Source organism: Anopheles coustani, chromosome 2, assembly GCF_943734705.1.
Source record: "Anopheles coustani chromosome 2, idAnoCousDA_361_x.2, whole genome shotgun sequence".
Taxonomy (NCBI): Eukaryota; Metazoa; Arthropoda; class Insecta; order Diptera; family Culicidae; genus Anopheles; species Anopheles coustani.
The window spans coordinates 60988343-61008865 of record NC_071289.1 but is presented as its reverse complement, the minus strand read 5'-3'; the positions used below and the strand labels follow the sequence as shown (position 1 = coordinate 61008865).

The 20523-nt window shown below is 45.4% G+C and overlaps 8 protein-coding genes across 10 annotated transcripts; 3 read left to right on the top strand and 5 right to left on the bottom strand.

The window, feature by feature from the left end:
- Positions 1-289: 289 nt before the first annotated feature.
- On the bottom strand, positions 290-1671 carry LOC131266622 (probable alpha-aspartyl dipeptidase). 2 transcript variants are annotated; one of them, XM_058269218.1, is made up of 3 exons: positions 1267-1671; positions 1018-1147; positions 290-949 (listed from the first exon to the last, which is right to left on the bottom strand). In XM_058269218.1, exons 2-3 carry the CDS (start codon positions 1113-1115, stop codon positions 322-324), a joined length of 726 nt encoding a protein of 241 aa, XP_058125201.1. In that variant the 5' UTR covers positions 1116-1147; positions 1267-1671; the 3' UTR covers positions 290-321. The 2 variants fall into 2 exon arrangements, with proteins under 2 accessions (XP_058125201.1, XP_058125202.1); XM_058269219.1 differs by having other exon boundaries at positions 1276-1671.
- A 196-nt stretch (positions 1672-1867) lies between these two features.
- LOC131263167 (NFX1-type zinc finger-containing protein 1) lies at positions 1868-5446 on the bottom strand. The gene is made up of 6 exons (XM_058265327.1): positions 5225-5446; positions 4552-5153; positions 3267-4493; positions 2504-3199; positions 2097-2429; positions 1868-2019 (listed from the first exon to the last, which is right to left on the bottom strand). Exons 1-6 carry the CDS (start codon positions 5409-5411, stop codon positions 1948-1950), a joined length of 3117 nt encoding a protein of 1038 aa, XP_058121310.1. The 5' UTR covers positions 5412-5446; the 3' UTR covers positions 1868-1947.
- Positions 5447-5656: 210 nt separating this feature from the next.
- On the bottom strand, positions 5657-6746 carry LOC131263657 (kxDL motif-containing protein CG10681). Its single transcript, XM_058265889.1, has 2 exons — positions 6526-6746; positions 5657-6443 (listed from the first exon to the last, which is right to left on the bottom strand). The coding sequence occupies exons 1-2, from the start codon at positions 6690-6692 to the stop codon at positions 5858-5860; spliced, it is 753 nt and encodes a 250-aa protein (XP_058121872.1). The 5' UTR covers positions 6693-6746; the 3' UTR covers positions 5657-5857.
- Positions 6747-6938: 192 nt separating this feature from the next.
- LOC131263415 (negative elongation factor E) lies at positions 6939-8076 on the bottom strand. Its single transcript, XM_058265612.1, has one exon. It carries the CDS (start codon positions 7925-7927, stop codon positions 7031-7033), a length of 897 nt encoding a protein of 298 aa, XP_058121595.1. The 5' UTR covers positions 7928-8076; the 3' UTR covers positions 6939-7030.
- A 303-nt stretch (positions 8077-8379) lies between these two features.
- Positions 8380-10591, top strand: LOC131262063 (ubiquitin-conjugating enzyme E2 C). The gene is made up of 2 exons (XM_058263977.1): positions 8380-9123; positions 9808-10591. Exons 1-2 carry the CDS (start codon positions 9023-9025, stop codon positions 10235-10237), a joined length of 531 nt encoding a protein of 176 aa, XP_058119960.1. The 5' UTR covers positions 8380-9022; the 3' UTR covers positions 10238-10591.
- A 974-nt stretch (positions 10592-11565) lies between these two features.
- Positions 11566-12944, top strand: LOC131262302 (EARP-interacting protein homolog). The gene is made up of 3 exons (XM_058264275.1): positions 11566-11607; positions 11689-12245; positions 12315-12944. Exons 1-3 carry the CDS (start codon positions 11566-11568, stop codon positions 12859-12861), a joined length of 1146 nt encoding a protein of 381 aa, XP_058120258.1. The 3' UTR covers positions 12862-12944.
- An 86-nt stretch (positions 12945-13030) lies between these two features.
- Positions 13031-16302, bottom strand: LOC131262301 (splicing factor 3B subunit 2). Of its 2 annotated transcripts, none has more exons than XM_058264274.1 (2): positions 16163-16302; positions 13031-16045 (listed from the first exon to the last, which is right to left on the bottom strand). In XM_058264274.1, exons 1-2 carry the CDS (start codon positions 16178-16180, stop codon positions 13295-13297), a joined length of 2769 nt encoding a protein of 922 aa, XP_058120257.1. In that variant the 5' UTR covers positions 16181-16302; the 3' UTR covers positions 13031-13294. The 2 variants fall into 2 exon arrangements, with proteins under 2 accessions (XP_058120257.1, XP_058120256.1); XM_058264273.1 differs by having other exon boundaries at positions 13031-16057; positions 16163-16268.
- A 463-nt stretch (positions 16303-16765) lies between these two features.
- Positions 16766-19122, top strand: LOC131261918 (innexin inx4). The gene is made up of 3 exons (XM_058263779.1): positions 16766-17413; positions 17522-17713; positions 17796-19122. The coding sequence occupies exons 1-3, from the start codon at positions 17164-17166 to the stop codon at positions 18521-18523; spliced, it is 1170 nt and encodes a 389-aa protein (XP_058119762.1). The 5' UTR covers positions 16766-17163; the 3' UTR covers positions 18524-19122.
- The last annotated feature ends 1401 nt before the right edge of the window (positions 19123-20523 follow it).

The window sequence follows — 20523 nt, the reverse complement described above, 5'->3', positions numbered from 1 at the left end:
ATTGGCCTTGATTGGCCTTGTCGTATTTTTCATTAGGTACAGAACTTGCGTTAGCCACTGCTTTTTTGGTATTTCTGGCACCACAAAATAGTGGTTGCGTTAATATTCACGCATGCAGTGATATAATACAACTCAATGTCCAGGACAACCGTTATAATGTTTCCCATATTGAGTTTTGAAATTTATCATTTTATTGAAAATTACAAATTGATTCAATTGAAATTATCCCCGAATAATTAACGCACGTGAAATTTAACGTCATACAAAAATGTCCTTTTTCCATAATGGCTCCAATTTTCGGATTTTATACCATTTGATTTATTATTCCTTAGATTTCAACAAAAAGCTTACATCACTTCCCGCCTCATACTCGGCCGGTTCTTCGTTTTGTTGGAATAATCGTGATTTAAACATTCCCACCAGATGGGCCTTTTCGCCATCAACCACCAGCGTGGTACCCTCACGCAGTCCCAGTACCGGGGCACTGTTGAGCTGGTGGAATTGGTTGATGCGCTCTTCGCGAGTCTCGCCCTTGTGCGTTCCGTCCACCGGCGGATCCTGGTAGTGTGGATTAATATTGAACGGCACCAAATTAAGGGCATCGAAACTCGGTGGGTACACGATGGGCATATCGTTGGTCGTTTGAATGCTCCTGGTTGCCACGTTCGTACCGGCCGAGCTGCCCACGTACGGTATGGCATTCTTCAGGACGCGCTCGCGAATGGGATCGACCAGTTGATTCTCGTACAGTGTTTTCAGCAACAGGAACGTATTGCCACCGCCAATGTAGATGGCTTGGGCGTCACGTACGGCCGCAACCGGATCCGGGAACGAGTGTATGCCATCGCAGCGGAAGCCCCACCGTTGCAGTACACCACCGACCTTATCCGTGTAGCCGTTGTAATCCGTCAGGGCGTATGGTATAAACAAGACACGGCTGACGTTGTTGCTAGAAACAAGAATGTAAAATGTTAGAAGAAAGAAAGACACGATCTCCCGACTTGGCCGTATACATACCGTTGGAAAAAGGCGGTTATATCATTTTTGGCATGCTGCAGATACTCGTACCCGTGCACAGCGGAGGAGGACATCAGAAAAATCTGTCGTTTGGCCATCTTTTTAGAAACTGAAACTCCTACAAACGACCCTAGTAACAAAATTGCTATGATCAGAGTTCTGATGGAACCGACGGACGGTGCGTTTTGCATAATTCCCGACAATATAAAGTCGAAGCTGAAGCGAATTAACGGGTAACAATTCCCGTACACTATATACCTGCAGATACAGCAGGCCAGAGTTTGTTACTCGGGGATCGATTGAAGACGACTGGCCACCCGGCAGATTCCCGTTGCTGCTAACGACGGATTAAAATTTGGTTTACTCGCCAAGCACTCTATTTATCACTATTGTAAATAGCATACACTCCGCACGACTGAATCGACTTTACTTCGAGATGCGACAAAGCACTCTGAACAGCTCGTAATCTAATCGTATTCTTTTGTTATTGAAGTGACAAGCAAGTGGTCATCAATGCAGTGAGATATGCACAGCATGAGGTTTCCATTCGTTGTTATGTGATTATCAAACCCATAGTTAGGTTTGTTGTGGTTTTGTGGCCCTTCTTGCCTTATCACACTGTTTGGTGCATTCACCTCAGGTTTACCGCATTCTCCAATATGTAGAACCCACGAAGCCGTTGAAGATCAGCTGATCACATTCTAACGAGTTGTCAGAACGCATTGTTTACGGTGGTGGTTTAAAATAAAACGTTTATCTTCAGCCGCACGCGTAGCGCCTGGCAATTAATAATGCTTTATTCATGCTATGAGTTTCCAAGAGTTTCAATATATTATATGAAGTAGTACAAAAATTATAAATAAAGAAAGATGATTCTTAAACCGAACCTAACCATATGTGTTACTTGGCTCTCTAGTAAATGAGAATTTATCATTGGAGATTTCCACAGATACAGGTTTTATCGTCGAATGTAAACTGCTCAAAATCTTCCGGCGTTTTAACCTAGAAATGTACGTTTGATAGAAAGATACATTACATGAATTGACTTTTAGTTTATAGACTATTTCTTGCGATCGTACCTCGACCACTCGCCCATGGGTGGTACAATGCAGCGGCAGCGAATCACCAATTGCTTCTTGCGTGCATAGCAGACGTTCCATGCCGAACCATGTTTTCGAACATCGAGCAAGCAGGCCCATATTGCCCACGATGTAGAGCCCTTCCCTTGCGCGAGACAGTGCGACAGAGATGCGATTTTCATGCGAAAGGAATCCGATGGTATTTCCATCGCTATTGGTGTTCAAATTGCCACTGCGTACCAGGGACAGCAGAATGATCCTGCTTTCCTCGCCTTGGTAGTTATCGATAACCGCGATCCGTACACCCTGCAGTGTAGCTCGATTTTTCTTTTCCTGTGTGTAATGTAAAGAAGAGTTAGTGCTTCAACAATGTAACACAAAGGAACCATGAATGGAAAACATCTCACCGAAACTAACTGCAACATTTGGCCATTGTAAGCGGTCAATATGACAATATCTTGCGCGGTGTACGGCCCCTGGGCAAGAAGATAGTCACAGAGTGCGAGAAGAAATTTACACTCGAACGCGTTGCGTTTAGACTTTTCATCTGCACCATGCTCATCCTGACCGTCCTCTGACCTCTTTGAGCCAGTCGATTCTACTCCCTCCGGGAACGTGTGTCGCAGGAAGAATAGACTTTTCTTCATGCCCACAATGCCCGGAAGCGCCTGCACAGACTCGCTGTCCTCCAGTACTGGATAGATTATTGGACGCAAGAGATTCGCTATTTCCGGCCGCATTCGATGCTGTACGGTCATCGTTGCGGCACTGAACCGATTATTGATCATACGCTCGAACAGCGACAGGTCCATCTGATAGCGCCGCGAAAGCACGTACGTGCTGGTGGTCGGTCGCAATTGCTTGTGGTCACCGATGAGTATCAATTGTTCGGTGTGTTGGGTCAGCGAGGATACGATATGAGCTTCAAGTATTTCCGCCGCCTCCTCGATTACAACGATCGGAGTGCGCAAAAGTTCCAGTAGTGTGCGGTTACGCGCGGCGAACGTTGTCGTCATGGCGACGATGCGAAAGTGTTGGATGAGCTTCAGCGTACCCAACTGGCTTAGTTCGTTGAGTCGGCGCGAAGCGTCGAGTAATTTGTCCTACGAATGCAAAGGATTTGTAAAACTTTCTTTACAAATAAACTTCAAATCACAAACGTGAGCTTACCATACATTGACGCATGGGCTTACTGAGACCATCGAAGCCTTCACGCTGCTGCTCCTGCAGTTGGTCAAACTGTTCTACCAGCTTAAGATATTGCTGCTTCGCGTTGTAGTAGCAGATCCTCAACCGACGATCGATTTGTTCGTCCTCGTGCAGCTGCTTTACATTATATGCATCAAGTAGCGGATGCTTCGATTGTCCTCCCATGCGCACGATACTCTCCGTGACGCGTGTAACGCCGCAGAGAAATTGATCGAGGGCATGGTTGGTCAGACATATAATCAAAATCTGCTCACTCGTATTGGCCAGCAACGTTTCCACAATCTTAAGTCCGATAAAAGTTTTTCCCGTGCCCGGTGGACCCTGAATCAGTGCAAACCGGTTGGTCAACGCCATCCGGTACGCTTCGAATTGAGACTCGTTCAGGCCGATACTAACTTTCAGTGATTCCTTTGGCCAGCTTTCTGGTTGCTTCAGGTCAAACTCGATTCCAGCGTTGACGAAAAGATGTCGTTTTCCTTCGGCTAAGTATCTGGGCAAACGTTGGACCGGTTGTGACACATCAACGATGTATGATTTTAACGGGAAACTTTCCTCCCGTAAACGAACAAGTGCATTGAACGTCTGATGGTAGGGCTCGAAAAAAATTTCGCTTTCGATCATTAGCAAAGGTCGGTTGAAAATGTTCATACCGGTATCGTCATTCGATTCCCCATCCTTATCGAGCCGGATTAGTTCTACGTTGATGTACCCGTCTAGCAATTGGTTCGGGTCGCGACAGCTGATGACGGCCACAACCAGTTCGTCCATCTGTGGCCCACTACTAAAGAGTACCATTGAGCCATTCAGGAGCCTTTTACTGTTCGGAAGAGCCAATCGCCGGTAACGAGCTGATTCATTCGAGTAACCACGGTTGGCCGGATCAAGATCCAACACGATCAGTTGTTCTTTGGCCGTACGGCGGTTAATGGTACTTGGTAGCAACAGTTTCACCGGATAGTGAACGCGAATGTTTTCCCCAACGAATGTCCATTCACGGGAATGCTTAGCAACAAATGCCCGATATTTTTCCAACCCGGACCGAAGAGGTATGAGAAAATCTTCCTTCAGCAGGTTCAGATGCACATCCAGGTAATGCTCAACGCTTTCGTACTTCCCGTGGACGATGTTTCGTTTCAAGTCCAACGAAGGACCGGCGTCGGCCCTCAACTCCTTTACAGTTGGGTAAATCTATGGGAGATATTACTTTTTTACTGATTAACTATTTTGCCCCCATCATCAAACGTACACTGATCTTCTTTGTGGGATGTTCGGCTGATGGGAATGTTTTCAGTTTTTCCAGCAAGTCACGATGTCTCTGGTCCTTCTCAGACAGTACGCCAAGCAGGGCATCGCAGAACCGAACGATTGTATCATTAAACTGCACGATTGATTTGGCTACAGTTAAAAATTCCAACAAAGCATTCATCATATCCTCCCATGCGACTGTTGGTCTAATGATTTTGCTTTTCTTTTTCTTCTTTTTCTCCCCTTCCGCGGGTTGCTGGAAAAACTTTAGTAACTGCTCGAAGAAATGGTCTTGATCGAGAAGCACCACATACACCTCTTTAGCCGTCTCGTAAAGGGGCATCGATCCGAGTTTGATCATGATACGCATGAGCACAAGCATTAGCTCCTCCCCGTAGGTCCTTTTCGTGAGCGTTGCAAGGAACTCCTCCTTCTGCACATACAAATCCGCAAACATTGAGAGTGTTTCGCTGTCGACGATGTTGGTTAGTTTTGTGAACGGAATGGTTTGCACATATTTGCCCGGCTCTACTTTCCGGTTGTTATGTTTCAATCCGGCCTGATCAGATCTTTTTAGCGAATCAATGTAATTTCCATCAACATCTGCAGTAAAAAAACATCAAAATAAAACAATGCACATTACAGTCAGTTTCTTGCACATGCTGCTTTCTTACCATCGACAGTGAACTTTAAGTTGTCTAACATTTCCCGCACAGATGCGCCTTGGCAATCGTCGACCTCCTTTTCCGGAATGGAAGTACCAGCAGCATCATTTGCTGGAATTTCCACAACGAAATCGTTCTCATCTTTGTTGAACCAATCTTCCTCATCTTCCTCGATCGGTTGAGTTGTCTGGGACATGTTGGGAAAGCTTTAACCACTTTTAAGTACTTGTTTCGGTTATTGGAATTGAAACAATTGACGATGGCGATAAGTACGCAATAACAAATCCAAACAAAACCAACCGGTGTCAGATTTGATTCTACGTGTCAATTGAATACACACCTTGTGGGAAAAAGTTGTAAATCTTTTTTCTTCATTCGGGATATTATACTTTTCAATTGATGAAGTAGCTGTGAATAAATAAATCTTTCCACAAGTTTGGCAACGAAAAATAATTAACTTTAATTTTTATTTTGCTTAACACAAAACAGGTCAATATGGGATAAACTCGAACTGCGGCTAATCTACAGATTGTTAAATATTTTAAATGAACAGAAAACGAACCTTGAATATACAGAACCTAATTCTAACTGCTATTCAACTATTGAGATCAATACAGCATACTTCATACAAAACGGGGCTTATTAGCCGGTGTCCGACGTACAATCGGACGAATCATTAGAATTATCCGTTGAGCTACTTTGCGCTGATCGGAACGATCGTCGCTTCTGTTCACCGCTGGAACCGCCCCCAGATTTACGATTTTCCGGGCTTTGCTCCATTTTGACGTAACCTACGGTTGAATTTTCTCTACTTCCACTCGCGGATAGTTTTTTTCGTTCCTTAACGCTTCCTTCATTCTGACCGGACGATGGCTTACATTTGCTTGACGACGCTTTAACTGGAGTCGAAACAGAGCCCCCGGCACTGTCGTTTTGATCCGGTTTCTCATCCAACGTTTCGGCCCGACTAGCGGTATCGATTTCCTCTTCCTCGTCTATACACATTGGTTTGTTCTTAGCCTCCGCCTCGGCAAATGCGGAAGGGTATTGATTTCCGATTTTCGTCTTAATCGTGCGTATCTTTCGGAAGATGTAATCCAAATCTTTCTTCATATCGTGGAGAAGTTTGGTGTGTTTCTTAAAGTCATCGGTGGCAATCTTCAACCTACTCGCACTGAGCGCGTTGCAGTTCAGCAGCATTTCGTTGGTCTTTTCGAAGCGCTGTAACCTGAAAGATAATGCTCGGTCATTTCACTTTGTTATGAAGAATTGCGTGGACTAGAAACAAATCGTATTGTAGAATGGGTTACATTTGCTTTTGGGCGCGTATCATCACTTCCACATCCGTCTGATTAACCAATCCAGCCAAACCTTGGACGAACACCTCGGGAGCAGTATAATTTTGAAAGCATTCAATACTGAAATCACTTTCCGGCCGACCCGAGTGCATACTACTACTCATTTCGGAATTCATCATTTCGGCGATAGAACAAGAAATGGGCACGTAAAGAATCGACTTTCGCAAGTTGAAAACAGCTGTGGTACGCAGTACAAATGTTGCTGTAAACAATTGTACGAAATGTCAAAACGAAGCGTTTTTTCAGTCATACTCCAATGGTTGATTATTTTTACTGGGTAAAATAACCTGCTTTTGTTTGGGAAATTTAAATCAAGTTAAATTACAGTGTAAAAAAACTTAACAAATAGATCGCCTTTTCTCTTTTATGATTTATATATATATATATTTCATTTCGAATAGCATACATTCATATCCTTTATGTCCTTATATTTTCCTTAAAAACAGCACTTTTTCGCTTAAAAAATATCATCGTGATCATAGCAAACTAACTCTCGATTATCCTTGTGTTTGCCTTTCTGTGAACGATTTGTTGCCAACGCAGACCAGACCGCGGAAGATCCAGCGTCATTGATTGGATTAATCTGCGGCTGTCGGCGTGCCAGTTGCACTTGCAGTTGTATACCGCCAACCGTCTTAGAATGAAGATCGCTTATAGCCTTATCGGCCGATTCGGTTTTTGAAAACGTGATAAATCCACGCCCCTTTTCGATCTCCATCGAAATATTAAGAATTTCGCCAAACTCGCTAAAATGTTTCTTCAGAAAGTCTTCCGTAACCTTGTTACCCGACACGTAAACGGTGTTACCGGAGCGTGGCTTTTCTTTAGACGCATCGCCAGGTTTGGCCTTCTCCGTTTGCTCTTCTTTGTCACGCTCATTTGCAAACTGTTGGTAGAGATTTTGGACGCGGCTCGTTTCCTTTTCCACTGGACTGGTCGGACGTTCTACAGCAGTGGCCGCTGCCGATCCGGTATTGGTGGACGCTGGGGTGGTTGTAGACGAACTGATGTTGTCGAATTCCGTCGACGCCCCGAACGATTGATATTGGCCTCCGGGTGTCAATTCTGGTGGGGCTCTTTTTCTTTCCTGTCCTTTCGGTCGCTTGAAGGAACTATCCTGCTTCGGTTGCGGTTTCTGGATTGCTGATATAGCACCGCTTTTTAATAACTTTCGTGCAACCTCACGTGCATCCCTGGCGTCTGCGGGACGTTTTGGAAGCAAATTCTTTTCCGGCTCCTGTTTGGGCGCTTTCAGCGCTTGCAATGCTTTCTTTTTTCTTTTCAATTTTGCATACTTGGCTTGCAACATCAGCTCCTCCTCTGTTAAGTTGGAAGGGAAATGAATGTAAACCATTCTCAATCACTCTTAGACATACACGGCCAGCACAAATAAGAATCTGAGTAAGTATACTCTTGTATAAACCACAATTTTACTTATTCATGCACGGAATCAACTTAAACGCGTCGTAAATAGGACAAACGCTACAAATGTTTATTTTCCTGTTTGTTGCGTTGCGAAGTTTATGAATGACAGTTTGTTAGGGCGTAACGTAAGTAACTCTTTAATGTCACTATTGACAACCAACGCTTTTGACGTTGAATGAGACGGTTATTTCAAAAGAAGGTAGCACAACGGAAATTGAAGAACTGTTTTTGGATATTTCTCGATGTAAAATACTCCAAATGGTTAGTGTTTGTGTCTATTCGCGTACAACATTCTTAATGCAGTCTCAATAAGTTGAATTTCTTATGATTATTCTTTCAGATCGGTAATAAGAGCGTATTTTGAGCGTTTTTGTAACAATCTTTCAGGCAACGAGTATAAACCGAATGTCAAGAAGCATCTTCGCCCTTTTCTGATCAAGTGAAGTACAAGTTTCAGCGCTAGTTGGAAGCATCGGTCGCACTCGGGCATTATATTTCTTTGAAACGCCTTTTGGCAGCGAGAAAACGTTGTTCGAAGTCGAATTCAACGTACTAAATGCCCAGAAAAGTTGGCTAGAAACAAAGATCATAGATATTCCAAAAGCAACGCGCAGCATAGAAGTGTGTGACATTCTTTGGGTTTTGCTCGTCACCATCATTCCGTGTATGAACGGTGAGCGTTCTTTCTTCTATTGTGCTCGTTGGAAAGAAAGTGGAGTTGTGAAATAGGCAGCAACAACAGCAGTCTGTGGGTTTTCGCACAGCTGTTAAGAAAAGATACCGAAGAAAGTAGTATCGTTGGGAAAGTGTACTAACGCTAGCGAAGCAGAACCCCTCCCCCCTTTGAGATCAGCGTGATTATCGCGTATTTGACGCGCATAGCGGAAAGGGGCACACGAACACCCAGAGTGAAAAGAAGGGAATCCTCCATCCATCCACAACTGGTGTATAAGGAGCGTCGTGGCGAAGGAGGCGAAAGCAGAGGTGTTTAAGAAGGTGCGAGGTGGTACAAACGATCGAGAGAATGGCCCAAAACATTAACCCCGAGCGCGCACAGTCCTCAAACCCATCGAAACAGAACGACGAGACGCTGATAAACAACAATAACCATGCAGTTAGCAAACGGTACGTGAAAAAATAGGAGAAGAAAAACGGGAATTTCCACATTCATGGCATGCAAACCACCTTTTCTGCAATACGACATCAATATCCCAAGTGCGCTTATTTGCATTCTTGCAACCATCTGCCAGATGCTTCTAACTTCATCGCTGGAACATCTAATTGCATTTCCATCCCATGCTGTCGTGAAGCTCTCTAGCAAGCATTTTTGCTTCTGCAGACGTTTTATTTCGAGTGTTTCTGGAGTTGTTTTACTCCGATACAAATAGCGCGTTTTCAATGCGCGTGTATGCGTGTATGTACGGAAGGGTTGGAGGTTAGGCAGCACCGTTAACAAAAATTTCGATCGGATATCCAGCGCACCATTTTCTCCATGGCGGTCTTTTGTCTTCCATATAGTATTATGTATCCCGCATTTGAATACTAGTTTTCTAAACTGATAACAGAGTCTAGATCTCATTTGTACGAGCGGGGTGCTTTGTACACCGGGAAACTTGAAATCAAGCATTCCCAAGTCGATAATTGAAGATCAAGCATTCGTTTCTTGTGTGAATTAATGATATCGTCATTTGCAAGAGGTCTTTGACCCAAGGCAATCAGTTGTAGGAAGCCATCTTTCTAATTTTCTTTTAAAAAAAAAACAACAAAAACTATACTAATTGAATTGTTTCTTTCCCACTCTCAACACAGACTCCAAAAGGAGCTAATGGCTCTGATGCTGTCCTCGGAAAAGTCAATCTCTGCCTTCCCGGAGGGGGAGAATTTCTTCAAATGGATCGGTACGATCAGCGGCCCGGACGATACGGTTTACAAGGGCCAGAAGTACAAGCTTCTGCTCGAGTTTCCCAACTCCTACCCGTACTCGGCGCCGAATGTGAAGTTTATCACGCCCTGCTTTCACCCCAACGTCGACCTAAGCGGTTCGATCTGCCTTGACATCCTGAAGGACAAGTGGTCCGCCCTGTACGATGTGCGGACAATCCTGCTCTCCATCCAGTCCCTGCTCGGTGAACCAAATAACGATAGTCCGCTTAACTCGCAAGCTTCCCAACTGTGGCCGAATCAGGTCGAGTACAAAAAGTATCTGGATGATTTTTACGAGAAAAATAAGGACTCCTAAACGAAGGGCCGTGGTTGCTCCTCCACACCGTGAATCCCCCTACCTATATCCCTTTTTATTAGTAGAGCAATTTAAGGATAGATGAATAGCCAGTCAATCAATCGCATTATATTTTAGTTAACGATGAGGTGGCGTTTTATGCTCTGTTCTTATTTTTGACCCATATTTACGCAAGCTGCATAAAACCAATCTTGGCTTTGAAATTAAATTTTTTATGAGTTCATGAAATTGAGAATGCTTAAGTCTTAACAGGAATGGTTCTGTGGTACCGTTTGAAATGTTTGTTTTTTTTTTAATATTTCATTGTTATTTATGTTTTCCTTTCGTTTTATACGTGTCATTTTGATAAATGTTCCCACGAATTACACCTTTTATGTCCGGTCATGAAAAAAGTTGAAGATTTTTGTATGCTTACCCATCCCGAAATCAACTGAAAAAAAATTAAAGGTACGCATTCCAATGATATGTGCGATTCTAAAAGTATACATAAAAAGAGCAGAGCAACTCCAAACCTACATCACCAGGAATCACCGCTGCGATGATAATGAATCGTGTATTTATAATAAGCTTTGTGTGTGTATAAGGCGGACGGACGATTTAATTTAAATGTGTGCGACAACAAGGACATGGCCAAGGAAGAATGTAATTTAAAGCGCGTCTAATATGGAGAAACGTTCTTTGTGTTGCGAGCCACTGAGAGCCGTTAGTTTTTCCCATTGTGTTTTTTTAAATGACCAATTAGGAAACTACACTTTTTCGCCACACTAAAGCTTTTTTCGGATTTATTACTGGTCACCGCAGTTCCCCACCCACTAAACCACGAACAAGATTAGTTCATCACAAGGGATATAGTTTGAAAAAGCTGACAGAAAATGACAAAAATTAAGTTTAACGGAACCGAAGCGCGTAAAATGTGCGAAAAATAAAATCAATCACTCAAATGTGTGTTAAGAAGCGTTGGTTTCGTTTTTTACCATATGATAGTAAATTTATATTCTTGCACATCAGATTTAAACATTTTGTTTTTCCATGTGTTCTGCAGTAAATGGGAGTAATAATAACATGTATCATATGTTATTGTCCTATGACCTTGTTTTGTTTCTTTCCTTCATTCATCATATTTTAATTTCTGGTGCTTGATTTTGTTAAACATATGGGTTATTCTATTCTAAACTTCTGTCTCCACATTTCGTTCAGAGCCTACCGAGCCCCAATTGTCTCTACATATTTACAATATTCGTGACGTCACTGATGAAAACAAAACAGTCGGCGTTTTCTCTGAAAACGACAAATGTCAAATCTTATCCACAAAAACAACAGATCTAACGATGGAAGACAATAATTCGCTCGTCTATGGGCTAGAGTTCCAGGTGATTATTGTTATTGAAAGTTCTGTCGTTACCAGTAAAACGTTGGGTTTACATTCTCCAACTGTTCGTCCCACGGTGTAGGCCCGAGCTCTAGCGTCCCAGCAGGCCGAGAGCAATGATGTCCGATTTTTCGTGGCCACGCAGAGTCTCAAGCCCAACAACCAGCTGCACGTCGTTGACCTGAACGAGGACAGTTCGGCGTTGCGATCTCGAATATTCGCCCATCCACTCGGTGAGGTATGGAAGCTGAATGCGAGTGCTCACGATCCGCGCTTGCTGGCCAGCTGCTACAGTTGGCTCAAGGGAACGCAAATCGCAATGCAGGCGGCCTTGCTAACGCTACCCGAGTCGCTCGAGTCAGTTGACGGCGAGCAGGAGTTTCTTGCGTTCGCACAGGTTGAAAAACTCGCAACCGAGGGTTACGGAGCAGAAATACGCACCACCGAGTTCCATCAGACTGACCCTAACTTGTTGGCCTGCGTAATCGACGGGAAGATCGTACTGTTCAACCGGGCCGAGGCGGCAACCCGCGTGGCGGCGGAGATCAACGCGAAAAACGTTCCCAAATTTACAACCGGACGATGGTCGCACTTTCACCAGGGCAATCAATTCATTGCTCTGCACGACTGCAGTGTAAGGTAGGTTTGGTTTGGTGGGGTCGTCTAGTACACGAAACACAACTTCATTACTCCCATATCATTCGATAGATCTTACGACGTTCGTGATCCAAACCACGTTGTCTGGACCATCGACGAAGCACACAGTCAGCTGGTGCGGGATCTCGACTGCAATCCGAACAAGCAGTGTCACATCGCGACGGGCGGTGACGATGGTGTGCTGAAGGTTTGGGACTTCCGTAACACCAAGGAGCACGTGTTTGCCCGCAGTGACCATCACCACTGGATATGGAGTGTGCGCTTCAACACATTCCATGACCAGCTGCTACTCTCTAGCGGAAGCGACGGGAAGGTGCTGCTGACTTGTGCCGGAAGCGTAAGCTCCGAGGCACCCGAAGTGGGCAGTGGAGCAGCAGGAGAGACGGAATCTGGCAGCAGTGGAGCAGCCGGTGGGAGCGGTGAACTGCGGGAACACCTGGCCGATGGTTTGTTGCAGACTTTCGATCAGCACGAGGATTCGGTGTACGGGGTCGAGTGGAGCACAGCGGATCCGTGGATGTTCGCGTCGCTTAGTTACGATGGTCGGATGATAATCTCGAAAGTTCCAAAGCAGTACAAGTATCAGATACTGCTGTAAATTTGGTGTAACCTAGCGACGGAGCGACCAATGGCCACTAAGCTGCCAATAAATCATTCCTTTATTTATTCTAATACACGGAATTTGAAGGATTTGGATTTCATTTCTACAACACATTTGGACGATTTGGTCATCAAATCAAACTTCACAAAAGACCCACATCGACAGGTTATATAGGACCCCTTTTCTGTTCGTAACACAAGAAAGGAAGAATGGAATTTATTTCTAGTTTCATGTAAGGTTTGCTTGTTTACTTTTCTCGTGTCGAACCTTAGGTAGGTTTGATGAATACAAAAATTAAAAGTTGCTTATCAATGGATGGCCACAATCGATAACAATCGACCGATACCGGTGTGTTATAGAGTTCGCCTGGGAAAACACGGAGACCACGAGCGCGGAAGTAAAACGGAAGGTGCCCCGAGGTTGGAGATTTTTAGAACTTGAATTCCTTGTACTTCTTCGATTGCTTGCTAGTAGTGTCGGTTTGCTGTCGTTTTCGTTTTGACTTTTGTCGCGCCACATGCTCTGCCAGCATGTCCGAGAGGTCCTCCTTCTGCAGGTGGCTCTGCTGTTCACGCAGCTGCTGCTCGTACCGTTGGGCCATGGCTTCGTTGTCCAGATCGAGCTCGGAGGGATCGAGTGCGAGCTCTATCATACCCTCGCGATCCACTGGCTGCCCACCTCGTCCCGCACGGCCTCCTCCGCCAGCTGCCGCTGCGGATGCTGCTGCTGCTGCGGCCGCCGCAGCACCTCCTCCACCTCCGGCAGCCGCAATGTCGTACACGTGCGTCGAAGCCATCATCGCCGTTCCGATGCGCTCGTTTCGCTTCTCCGGTAGCACGTGGTACAGCACGGGCGTCTCGTTGTCCTCCATCTCGCTCTCGATCTTCTTCTTGCGCAGTTCGATCGTGTCCGGCGTTTCCATGCCCGCTGGGACGCCACTGGTCAATCCGGACGGTGTCACCAGACCTTCGGCTGGCGTGATCAGGCCACTCTCGTCCGGTGGTGCACCCGCACCTCCCAAATCCTCACCCTCATCTTCCTCCTCCTCGGACGATTCCTCCGACTCGGACTCCAGCTCGCCCCAAACGGTTCTATCGATTTCCTCCTCGCCCATGCCACCCTCGCCGTCTATGCCGGCCATCCCGAATACGTCGCCGTACAGTGGCTTTCCGCTTTCGTCCACCGGTGGCTTACCCCAGCCACCGGCATGATACCCGAAAGAACAACCCTCCGGAATGGGCGCGTTTAGTCCCGGTATCTTTAGGTTCGGGTAGCTCGGCGGTGGTCCGTAACGCTGCTGGGCGATCAGCCACGGTGGAGGGATCTTGTGACAGGCAGGCCCAATCGGCATGCCGAGCGCAATGCGCAGCTCCTCGGAAAGGTCACCCGGTTTCTTTTCCTTCAGGCGCGTCTCAAACTCCTTCCCTTCGTAGTACAGATCGCCGTGGATGGTCATGCGTGGCTTCGTCTGCCACTTGAAGAACGCATCGTGCAGCTTCTGGTAGTCGATGTCGATCTTGCCCATCTTCGGCCGCGCCCGTTCGCGCATCTTCGCCTTGAGCGTTTTCGCCTCGTCCTTCTCCTGCAGCGAGGCGCGCATCTCCATGATGCCCGTCTTTTTTATAAACGCCGGCAGATCGAACGGTGGCTTCTCGATACCGCGCTTGCCCTGGAGGTACTTGCGCTTGAAACACCAGTGCCTCGGCACCTGTACCGTGTTTCGGTGGCTCTTCAGTTGAACCAGCAGCTTCGGGTCGCGCGCGGTCACGTCGTGCATTTCGACCACGTCCGGTCGTGAAACGAGCTGCTTCAGCTCGGCCACACTAAGGCGGGTCAGCTTTTTCAGCTTCCGCTTGGAGATTTTCTCCTTGTCATCCTTATCGTCCCGGTCGTCGCCCATGTCATCGTCGTCGTCGTCGTCGTCATCATCGTCTTCGTTTCGCTCTTCCGCTTTCCGCTGCGCCTCGGCGGCCGCCCGCTCCTTTTCCGCATCTTCACCAGCGCGCAGGGAATCCTTCGATTTGGTGTCGAGCTTGAAGATTTCAAACACCTGATAGAACTGTCGATACATCGGATCCAGGTCGGTAAAGGACAGCTTCTCCGGGACGTACTCTATCTCGATACCCTCCAGTGGGTCATCCTGTTTTGTAGCTGCAACGACTTCTTTCGCCCCTTTCTTCCCTTTCACCGAACGTTGTTTGCGTGATTTTATGTGAACCGGTTCTTTATCATTCTCTGCACTCTCATCTTTCTGCTCCTCCGTTTCCATCTCATCGCCCTCGGTATGCTTCCTTCCATTGGTTTGCTGATCATCCTCTTTATTTTCCTCGTCGTCATCCGAAGCCTTCTGCTTGCGACCGTTCAAGTTATTCATACTTTTCTCCTTATCTGCGCCCTCTTCCTCATCTCCCGAGGGCGGGTTGTCGGTATCAGCACGCGCTTCTTCTTCCGAATGCTCCACAACGTCTTCCTGTGACTCTTGGCTGGTTGGTGGTTTCTTCGAGCCAGGCCCTTTTTTCCCCGGGACCGTTAGTTTTGACGGCTTTTCCAGCTGTTGCTGTTGATGTTGCAGGCGCTGTTCGTGGGCCTTTTGCATCTGCTCCCGGCGTGCCTTTCTATTTTCCTTCTTTCGTTTTTTCTTTCTTCGATTTTTGTCCTGTTTTCCTTCAACCCGGTTTAGACCCTGGTCCGGCTCTTGAAGCGATGAATCGTCTCCCTCACCGTCGACCAGTGGCGGCTCGTTAGCATTTTCGTCATCCGATTCCACTGCCCCTTCACCTTCAAGGTATGACGAGCCCGGCAGGACAGCTCCAGGACTGTCCAGAGTGTCCTCTGCATCGAGCTGTTGAGCGCGTATAGTTTTCAGTGCTAGTACATCCTCGAGCGCCTTGGGAAGGACGAGTTCGGCCTGTCGTTTCTCGCTCTCATCGGGATTTTCCACTTCCAAGGACATTAGCGACGGTGGGGGCGACAGTACCGACCGTTGTGACTCCTCTTCTTCTTCCTCCAGCTGCGGCTGGTCGTCGGCTGGGGATAGGTCAGCTTGTTCACTTTCTTGCTCTGCTTCTACCATGGGATCCATCTGTCCGGGCCATTCCCCGTCGACCTCCTCGAAATCACCGGTCAACAGTTCAGCAGAGGGCATTGGCGGTGGTACCATTGAACCATTGGTTTGTTGTTGCTGCAAGTGAAACTGTATCGTATCAACAAAAGTGTCCCATACATAACCTTCGTTTCGTTCGCTGCATTTAGCGATGTTCTGGACTAGCAGATTTAACCCTTTAGGAAAACCATTTACCTCTAGATCGCTGTCCATAATGCACTATCAAAAAGCAACACTTGAATTAATATAAAATGCACTACTTTACGCGAAAAATACAATATCGGTAATTTTTTCATCGACCGACCGACAAGTTGTTTGTAGTTTTGACATATTTGCCGAAGCGAGCTAGTGCTGGGTAGCTCGATTCGTACCCAGCAGTACTTTATTTCGTAAGATTACGAACTGAGCCAACTGCCAATCTTCCGATATAAATGAGCATGCCAAAAGTCTATAAGTTAATCAAAGATTATCAAAAACTAACAATTAAACTAAAGCATTATTGAAGGTAGGCGAATTTAACACACGCACTCTTCACGAAATAATCGGAAACGGAATCATTCACATGAAATTCATTCGGTATGCCCATCACTAAATCGAAACGTCGCTACCAAGGTAGTTAACAACAAATGCAAGTTAGCTGGTCTAGATGAGCTATAACAACCTTGTGTAAAGCAGTATTTCTTTGACCTTTCAAAAATGGCGGTAATTCACCGTGCTTTCCAAGAACCTGAACTGCGCAACGGTACTTGCTAGACAGACTTTGCAGTTTTAGCATTGCTCATTGTAAAAAAAAGCGTGTTGAACGAAGTGCGTATGAAATAGTGTAAATCCTGTTAAAAATTTCGTCACTTCCCATCGTATTTCAATTTCTTCCAATATCAAAGATTCATTACATCGTCGTAGCGATCGGTTGACATACTACTACGCAAACTACTACTACTATCGCCAAAAAGTGGTCGCCATTTCTTTTCTTCTGCACTTATTCGCACTCCAGTAGGCAATCGACTACCCGCCATACCACGCGTGGGAAACTAAGCTCCAGCGAATCAGCATTACAGGCGCTGAACATTGTGTGAAACAAAATTCTTTCCGATATTAGTGTGTGGTTGAATTGCAATTCCTTTACTTTCCCAGCATTGAATGTACCGGGTGTATCGAACCTCGTTAAATAGTAGAATAACGCGGTTAGCCCCAAAATGCTCGATTTCATCCGGCCCCTACAGAACCTGCTGCAGATAAAGCCGGTCAATTCGACCGATCTCGTATGGCGATTGCACAGCCGAGTGACGGTGTACCTGTTGCTCTTCGCATCGCTGCTTCTGTCGGCCCAGCAATACTTTGGCAAGCCGATCCAATGCGTTACCGGCGGTGGACAAGTGACCGAATCGACGATGAACGACTTCTGCTGGATAATGGGGACCTACGTTAGCAAGGATCCAAGTTTTGGTAATATCGCATAGATACCGTTTTCCGCTGTACGCGACCTTAAAAGGGGAGCATGTGTTAAAATTGTTAGGTTATATGCTGATAATCTCGTTTCTATACCTTTTTCAGTGCTGGATAGTACCGATTTGGTAAAAATAAGTGCCAAAATTGGCAACATTCCAGAGGAAGACCGATCATACCAGAAGTACTACCAGTGGGTAGTGTTCATTTTGGCCTTGCAGGCGTGTTTTTTTACACTCCCAAACATCCTGTGGAAAGTCTGGGAAGGTGGCCGTTTGCAGGCTCTTTGCGAAGGATTAAGTACGCCCATTTTGTACCAAAGAAAAAAACTCCTTCATCTTTTTATGTATCTAATTCATTTCTATCTTTTCTTTTTGTTCAGCCTCCCCTATTGTGCCGGATCAATGGGAACAGTGTCGTAAGAAAAAACTCGTCGCCTACTTATCCGCCGAATGCCCGCAGCTCTATCACAGCTATCTAGTGCGCTATTGCTTCTGTATGGTGCTCAACTTTGGCAACGTGATGTTGAACATATTCTTTCTCAACACGATCTTCTCCGGATTCTGGATGAACTATCATCCGGCCGTGCGTGCTCTGATGGCGTTCGACTTTCCTGCCTGGAACCGGTATAACTCGCTGGTGTTCCCAAAGATGGCCAAGTGCGATTTCCACTTCATTGGCCCGAGCGGGTCCAAGCAGAACCGTGACGCGCTCTGTCTACTGTCACTGAACGTGGTAAACGAGAAGATTTTCGCCTTCCTGTGGGTTTGGTTTATCGTGCTGGCCATTGTATCCGCGCTCAATCTGCTGTACTGGATGGTGCTTCTATGCAGCAGGGGTTTCCGTCTTTGGCTGCTAACGTCTCAACTGCAGCCCATCCGGGCGGGAGTTGTCGTCCGGGCCCTGCAGGGCCACGGTACCGGTAAGTGGTTTGTACTCTACCAACTGTGCCGTAATTTGAATCCCATCATGGGTCGCGAGCTTCTGGTGGGCGTTTCGCGAGTGAACAGTAACAACCAGAAAACGTACCGCAAGCAAAAGGAATGTGAACCCGATTTCTTCACCATGGCTCCGGATGGTATGCTAGAGGAGGATGAAGCGGATGTTTAAAGATTACAGGATCTTTGCGCACGGTTAGTCGTATCAGAGATACACTCGAAACGAGGCAGGAACAAAAGGCTTGTACAATCAAAACGAAACATTATTCCGCATAATCGAACTGCCATATAATATTTAATTTTCGTTTATTTTCACATATTCAAACTCATCAGTTTTGACATTCCCTTCGATCAAGTACGATATAGTAAGGCGTACACTGTAGTACTTAAATGTCTCTAGTTAGTTTGCTTAAAAAGGATGTTGATTTTGAATTGTTTATAGGAAGGTTGCAAATTATCCGAGCTTTTAAATATGGTCAAAACCGCTGGTCTTAGGTTGAGCGCCATGTATAACACTAAAAGAAAGCTTAGAAAATGTTCCGAAATGCATTAACCGAAACTCTCGTGTGTTCCTGCGCTAGCGCAATCAGAATTACAAAATCCATGCCGCGGAGAAAAACAGTGGTAATTGAGATATCAGTGAGATAAATTTAGTAGTTGTATGTGCCTTTCTCAGAACTGATTTTCTTACGAAGAAATATGTATAAGGTACATTTGTGCCGAACGAGAACTAATGGAACGGGTTAATAAAACATTTGAACATAATATTCCGTTTGATCGCTCATGTTTAATACATTCACGTTTCCAGAAAAATTATCACTCAAAACTGCGTACTCTTGGGTATATTATGGTGCAAATCGGGGACTCTCCAAACATGACCGGCATGACAACTGATATTATCCGGCCGTAAGAAAATTTTAGTACTTGATACAAAAAACCTATCTCAATTTTTGTCGGATTTGTTCACGATTCCAAGTTTATTTTTTACCCAAAACTGAAGATTGAAATGGTTGAACGAAGTGTTCAGTACCAGGTAACTTCCTCGTATAGTTTTTCTATCGTACTTGCATTATTGATCGTTCTAAAATTTCCTAGTCTTGAGACTCAGTCCAAAAACCCGCAGGAAAAAACTTGTTTACTTTGCATCCAAAATACGAGGGCGGACCCAAAATTAACGGGAATCGGGTTGTAGGGAGAAGAGGGGGGAAAGGGGATCGGGTTCAATATTTTTATTTAAAATTTTAACATGTTCTTGATCAGTATGCAAAGTTTAGTTTCTGTGAGTGCATCCACTAGTCTTTGAGAATTTTTTCAGTGTAACGATTTTATTTTTTTCGGCGATTTTGTGAGATGGTCAAGTGAAACTGAGGTCAACCTCGTTCTGGGCGCCCCCCAACTTCAAAAACGGACGAAAATGTTCCAAAAAACAACAATCTTGTTCAGAATTTGTTTCTCCACGATGGAAAAATCGGTGTCATGTCATTTTTGGTCAAAAACTGCCTCACGGACAGCGCTTGGTGGGCAGGTGCGTTGTCGTGGTCTCAGTTCCGTGGAAGAACCAGTCTCGTCACGGATCCGTCGTTTTCTTCCAGCTGTTTTTCCTCAACATCTTCAAATCTGCCGGGTGGATTTTTTAAGTTTATCCTCCATTATGGATAAACTAATTCTGAATAAGATTGTTGATTTTTTGAACTTTTTCGTCCGTTTTTGAAGTTGGGGGGCGCCCAGAACGAGGTTGGCCTCAGTTCCACTTGGCCATCTCACAAAATCGCCGAAAAAACTAAAACCGTTACACTGAAAAAAAATCTCAAAGCGGATGCACTCACAGAAACTAAACTTTGCATACTGATTAAGAACATGTTAAGATTTTTAAAAAAAATATTGAACCCGATCCCCTTTCCCCCCTCTTCTCCCTACAACCCGATTCCCGTTACTTTTGGGTCCGCCCTCGTATATTCATCAACGTTGCCATGAATTTGGATGGATTTGGAAAATGGATCTAACCACAGGAAATATGGTTAGCGATTTATTAAACCCGAAGTGACAGGCTGTTCTTTCGCTGATTAAAAAAAAACAACCATCAATCATGTGGTAAAACACATGATTAACACAGGATAGTGTATTCCTTCATTGCAGTATAAAAATCTGAAAAAATATTCACATAACTCAAAC